Source organism: Podarcis bocagei (assembly GCF_964188305.1).
Source record: "Podarcis bocagei genome assembly, chromosome: 3".
NCBI classification, from domain to species: domain Eukaryota; kingdom Metazoa; phylum Chordata; class Lepidosauria; order Squamata; family Lacertidae; genus Podarcis; species Podarcis bocagei.
Genome location: NC_138127.1, coordinates 51,231,432 through 51,237,888, shown reverse-complemented (window position 1 = coordinate 51,237,888; position 6,457 = coordinate 51,231,432). Strand labels below are relative to the sequence as shown.

At 37.2% G+C, this 6,457-nt stretch overlaps 1 protein-coding gene and 1 long non-coding RNA gene across 9 annotated transcripts in view; one reads left to right on the top strand and one right to left on the bottom strand.

The window, feature by feature from the left end:
• Window positions 1-6,457, bottom strand: part of STXBP5 (syntaxin binding protein 5) — a 126,243-nt gene that overhangs the window by 7,881 nt on the left and 111,905 nt on the right. For all 6 annotated transcript variants that reach the window (XM_081186298.1, XM_081186300.1, XM_081186299.1 and 3 more), the window contains 3 exons: window positions 4,238-4,403; window positions 3,052-3,163; window positions 1,540-1,760 (listed from right to left, as the gene is read on the bottom strand). In XM_081186298.1, the coding sequence (XP_081042424.1) occupies window positions 1,540-1,760; window positions 3,052-3,163; window positions 4,238-4,403 (499 nt within the window). The remainder of the gene's footprint in view (window positions 1-1,539; window positions 1,761-3,051; window positions 3,164-4,237; window positions 4,404-6,457) is intronic.
• Window positions 1-6,457, top strand: part of LOC308582831 — a 30,684-nt gene that overhangs the window by 19,821 nt on the left and 4,406 nt on the right. The window contains exons 3-4 of one of the 3 annotated variants that reach the window (XR_014005899.1): window positions 2,622-2,692; window positions 4,088-4,170. The exons of 1 other annotated variant lie outside the window; for it this stretch is intronic. This is a non-coding gene — a long non-coding RNA (uncharacterized lncRNA). The remainder of the gene's footprint in view (window positions 1-2,621; window positions 2,693-4,087; window positions 4,171-6,457) is intronic. One more of the 3 variants, XR_014005898.1, reaches the window with a different exon arrangement.

Below are 6,457 nucleotides of genomic sequence, written 5' to 3'. Positions count from 1 at the left end.
TGCCATCTGCCTGTGACAATATAAAGTTTATTTCCCATACTGCTGGATTCTGGTGTGAAAGCAGAACGACCCTAAAGTATTTTGCTGCCTGAGGTGAATCACAAGATTAAGGCTGGGTAATATATAATACTATCCAAAACCAGTTTGAAGTCCATTATCATGATAACGGTTTTCTAATTTTTGACCTGGGAATTTATTGTGAATCATGATGTATGTGTGTGGATGCTGTGCAAAAATCACAATATGGGAAAAACCATGAAGCCAGCCAAGGCCTCTACATAGCTCCATCCTTTTTTCAGACATTGTGATATATTGGTATATTGTGACATTTAGCTAGTGATATATTGTTGAAAACCAGCTATCGCCCAGTGATACAAGATGGCACCAACTTCCCCCATTCCTGGCAATTTAACCTAAGAATTCAATCTTACTTAAAAGCTGGTCATTGCCAGTGTCTTCCACTGCACCTGGAGAGCAGGAGATTAGCTTATGGGACACAAGGCAGGCCAAGTGGCACACACAGCTCTGTCCTTCAACACCTTGTTGCTGCTTCCTGCCTGTCAGCATCTCTCACCTGTGGCTGCCACACCTCACTTTGTCTAGTGAAAGGGTCACTCACCCAGTGTATGAGAGAAAGAGCTAAATGTCTTTCTTTTTTAAAAATATGCTTTTTATTAGTTTTCTTAATACACACACACAAATTAACAAAAATGATAAAATAACCAAAAAAATTCCATCCTTCCATAAATCCACATGTTCTTACAAAATAACTTATGCCACCATGTTCTTAATTCACAGTTCCTTATCTTCCCCAATAGACTTCCTTCTTCCTCAGGTCTGTCTTATTTGTTTAATAAACTGCTTCTTTAATCATTTGGCCATTTTTTCTGTTATCTGAATACTATACTTATAATCCATACTGTGGTTTGTGAAAATTAATCAAAGCATGTCCAGGTTTTAACTTGAGGGCACTGTTGTTGGTTTTTTAAAAACATTCTTTCTAAATTTCCCACTCCTTTTTGAACTTTGGGTTTAGCTGTCTCCTAATTGTCTCCGTCATTTTTGCCAGTTCGAGATATTCAAATAATTTATCCTGCCATTCCTCTTTTGTTGGTACTAATTCTCCTTTCCAATTTCTGGCAATTAATATTCTTGCTGCTGTTGTAGCATATAAGAATATTCTCTTTTTTACATTAGGAATATCTGAATCAAAAATGCCTAAGAGGAAGGCTTCTGGTTTCTTTATGAAAGTTTGCTTAAACATTTTTTTTCAATTCCTCATTTATAATATTCCCCAAAATCTTAATTTTTTTGGAACCCCACCACATATGAAACAGTGTCTCTTCTGCCTGTTTACACCTCCAGCATGTATTAGATCTTGTTTTATACATTTTGGATAGTTTTCTGGGAGTTATGTACCACCTGTAAAACATTTTCAAAAGATTTTCCTTTAGTGTATAACAGGCTGTAAATCTCCATTCTTTATTCCATAATCTTTCCCATGCCCATAGTTGGGAACCATGTTGACACTTTACTTACGTCATGCGCATGCTTTGAGAAAGAATCAGCACTGGCCATCATGGCTGCTGTTCGTTCTTCCAGTTCTCCCAACTTCTGTCCTCTTTCATCTAGTGCTATTCTGGCTCGTGCCAATTCACAAACTATTCCTGATGCTGCTCCTTTGACCCCTTCAATACCACCAGGACCTGGAATATGCTGGGCAAGGCTCCTTGATGCCTTTCCAGCAGCTGATTCTCCAACTGAATATGAAAAAAGAAAATCAACCAGATTCTATTCAGGATCCTTGCATACAAAAAACGGTCACTAGCTAGCTGAACTCAATACTAAAAGTGGAAATGCCATAAACTTTGGATAAAACTAAAAGAAAATAAAGTGTTGTGCATCTTATGATTGATTACACAACATATTTAACATAAAAACCAAACTATTCTGATACAATCAATTATTTTTTCTTTTCTGGTTTGCAATGAGCTAGGAAGGTACTGAGAATCTGTATGGAAATTAGGCTATAAATAGCTGGGTAGGTGAGTGCCAGCTTAGCTTACTATTGGTTTCATGACTATAATGCCAGAAATTGATGTGTAGAGATGTCATTGCATCATTTTGCCTTGTGATTCACTGCATTTGTCATTTTACATCTCTTTATGTTGATGTATTAAGTTGTTTTTAAAAAATCTGTTCCATTAAAGATTGATAAATTATAAAGTATTCTTTTCAGACACGTCTGCTGTTCTCTGATGGCCTATAAAGTGGGTGGGTCTCTCAGCATTGCATCATGAGATACTACATTAAAAATTAACTCCAAAGGTAGGATAGTTCTCTTGCACCAAGGATGGAAAACTTGTGAACCTCCAGATGTTGGAGGACTGCAGCTTCTAACAGCTCCAACCAGCATGATGTCTTTTCATCTTGAGCTGCTGCTTCATTGTTGATATCAGCCTTTTTGTTCTTGCCAAGTACTTGTGGATTAGATATTAGACCAGGACTAAGGGACCAGCTATTTATGCATTTTGTAATTTTATAACTATGTAACTTCACTACTTAGTTGATTTTTTTTACACTATGTTATTTTATTTATTGTTGGTTTTTATTGATTTTAGTCTAGCCTAGATTTATTGTAACCACCAGGAGTAATCTTTCTACTGAGCCAGCAAAACTCCAGTAATCGCAAGTCAGTATCCAACCTATTATTTTATCTGCCATTTTAATATTGTAATCTGCCTTGTGTATTATGACTACAATATATACCATTGAGTATAAATTAATAAGTAATTCTGCATAGGGCTAGAAAAAAGCTTTATCTTTAATATTCTACTCTAATTCAGAAAACTGATAGTACTCAGATAATGGGCATATTAACGGGAAGGTATGTACAATGATATACAAGTAGTTAATACGAGGAAATAGATTGCACTAATCTTAGTTTCTAGTTAATATTTTTGTGTTTCATTTTACAACTTGGGACTGCACTCAATAAATATATTCTACTCATTTTCTATTCTTTTATTTTAAAAAATGTAATGAACTTACAGAGTTCTTCTCTGTCAAGTGATTGTGCACCACCTCCAAATAGGCCTTTGAAGAACCCTTTGTTTGGTGCTTCTGGTGTTTCTACTGGTGTGAAGAGTTCACCCAACATTTCCTTCAAAGAAAAATCATTTTCAGTCATATCTGAAATTTTATTTGGATTTCATAACAAAGGACAAAAGTACTATTAATGCACTCTCATTGTATTCTCACTTGACTTCAGAATTCAAAGTGCCCATACTGTTCCCCCTGTAGATTTTATCATTTTGCTTCAAACAATTTAGCATGCATTAGCTTAACTGAAAAGTTGTTAAGTCGCAACAATAGCTTTACATCACCTTTAACTCAGATGGAAATTCGAGTTGCGGTTAAACTCTGCACTTGCCTCACTTTCTTCAACATTAAATGTTCTTCACTTACTACAATACACTGCCTTCAAATAAATACCTTACATTTGGTCTTACTGAATGTATTAAACTAAAGATTAAGCTGACAACAGACACACAGAAACATACTGACAATTTTCTGCACTGACTAAAAGTGGGTTGTATCCTGACCTGCTGTTCCTCCTTCCATTTGTGGAAGTGAGACAGATCCAGCGGGGCTCCCTTTTAGGCTCCACAGTCACCTCCCATGCTGTTTCTAGCGGTTAGAAAAAGCATGGGGAAATTCAAACCGTAGAGGGAATGGCTCTGTCCCTCTTTTTTTTTTTTTAACGGAATACATACAAACTAACTATTAAAGCTACTGACAAAGACAAGTAAGAAAGCTACAAGCCTGGACGAAACAGAGAAGACGGAGTCAAGATGCAAAACGAAACTGTTCGGCAAACAAGGGTGGGGACCTGAAAATGGCATTGGAGCTGTGATTTTGCCTGCTACCATTTGAGGGCACTTGATACCTATACTGAAGACATCTCTTCAGTATGCATTTGATCAGGTGCAACCTCTACAGCCCAACTAAATGTATATGGGTTGTGAGAACACAGAGTTTTTCTGAAAAAAAATAATCTGATTCAATTCTAATTCCCTGCCCCCAGGTCTCTTTTCCATGCTAGAGAAACCCATCTGGACTTGTTTCATCTCTCCTTCAAAAACAACAGCTATAAATTAAAAGACAAAAGTAGTCTATTCTTCAAATAATGCTTTTACATTAAAAAATAATTACGCAAGAATCTTTTATACTTTACCTGCAGATTTTCACATGTTTCTTGACTATAGGTGATTCTCTGGATTTCTGTAGGTGAGACAAGGTACAAAGCTTGCCCATTGTTGGTGAAGCAAAATGTTCTGGCTATCCGCATGTTGGTAAGCGGTAAGTAATATACATCCAACAGCGGCCTTAAACTTGGCAAACTTAAGAAAACAGAAAGGAAAAAATGTTAAAGGTGGGATATGAACACTTTATCTACTTTTCTAAAGCTTGGTAGAGTGCATAAAATGCCTTTAACCCCCCCCTAAAAGCTTACATTTTTCAGAACTATGTAGGCTTATGCAGATTCCTAGCCCACCTACCCTAAGTCCTCCACAACTGAAAGAGTAAAAATATAAATGTATGCAAACTATTTTTCATAAGGATATATATATCATCTAATTGGTGCATTGTACGTCTCCAAAAATGGTAGCCAGTTTGATTCTTGGGATTTTATTTTGTGTTTTTAAATAGGGCATGAAAAATCATTGTGAAAAAGATGTTGATATTATATCTTATACACAATAGAAACATTCAGACAAAGAATCTAACTATTAAATGTACACTTAAAGCTAGCAAAGAGTTGCTATATTTACTTTGGGCAGGGGTACCAACTTGAATAAAATATTGGGGGGGCAAGTAAGCCCCACCCCACATAATCGATCACAATGATGCAATGCACGCACATGATGCAATGCACACACACCATTTCAATGAAACCCCATCAACTTTGTTGGGGTCTGGCCTCCTCAAATATTTTATTGAGGACCTTGGCCCCTAGGAGTTGGCTCCTATGACTCTGAGTTGCATCTAGGGGAAAGCAGTGTGTGATTGGAAGACAGTTCATACAACCAAACTCTCTCCCGCCATCCCCAGTGTAGCCTCCTGAAAATGCTCTCTAGAGGTTTGTGGACTGCCTGAACAATGCAAGACTGTTGTATGGGGCTACAGTGTGAAGCGGGAATTTCCCCTCCTGATCTTACGCGATTTTCCTCTCATACTGCAACCATGTACAACACTGCTTCCACTGTTCAAGGGGCTTTGGGGGAGAATAGGATGAGGAGGGGAAGAGAGAATCTGGTTGCATCATGAGCTGCCTTCCAGCCACATAATCATTAGATACATTCCCTACTTTCTTTTGAACAGTAGCCCTCTACCCTCACACCATGGTCTCATAAGTTACTTTGGAGCCTCATCGGTTTCAAAAGAAGTTTGCTATGTAGCATGGGGGATGTTTTTAGAGCAATGCAATTGCAAAGCCCCACTGGGCACACAGAACTAGCTGTAAAGTTTCTCAGATCCTGGACAGTACAAAAAATCCAAATAGTGCTTCTAATTTAGGACACATTTCCTTCAGTAACTCCAAGGTTGGAACACCAACCACAGACCCCACTAAACTTAGCAGATGCTTTTAAAAGATGTATCACAGGGGGGAAAAGAACAGAGTCTCTTCTTATAGATAATGACTACAACCACTGCTAAGTCCTGCCTGGAAATAAAAAACACTTTAAAAGGTAAACTACAATACTGAAAAAATATAGCAGCTGGCCAAATTATGTCTTCTAAATTATTAAACTTCACTGCACTTTTTCAGATATAGTATACAAAGGGTATTGTGAAGCATATTGTGTTAGTCATTCTTCGTGATCATGAAACAGAGGAGTTGGTGATCTTCAGGGTATGAGCTTGAACCTATTTTATAGGTCACAAACACCAACTCTTCTTTGAACAGGACCGCTGAGGACAAAAGATTGGCAGAAACTAAGGACAACTTCATAGGTGGCTGGAAAAGACATTTGTCAAATAAATATGATCTAAGATATTCATGAGTACCATTTATGTTTGAATAATTTTGATATTTTGGATGTATAAGCTGATCAAAAAGTAGCTTAACAAATTTATCATCTTGGTACAAGTTGTATCAGAATATTAAAACACAATAGAGATGACATTCAACTTATGATGGGGTTACGTTACAGGGATAGTGCATAAAGCCAAAATCGTGTATAGTCAAAACATATAGGGTTTAGTGGCGGATGGGAATGCCACCCCCTTAGGATGCCCATCCCTTTGTAATTTTTTTTGCCAAGTGTGTAAAGCAGATGGACACAAGTTAAATGTGCATATGTTGCAAGTTACCAGTACTGAGTCTTTTCTGGCAGCACATTCTAGAATTCCTGTATACTTCTTTATTTGAACAAAATGATACTATTTTAAT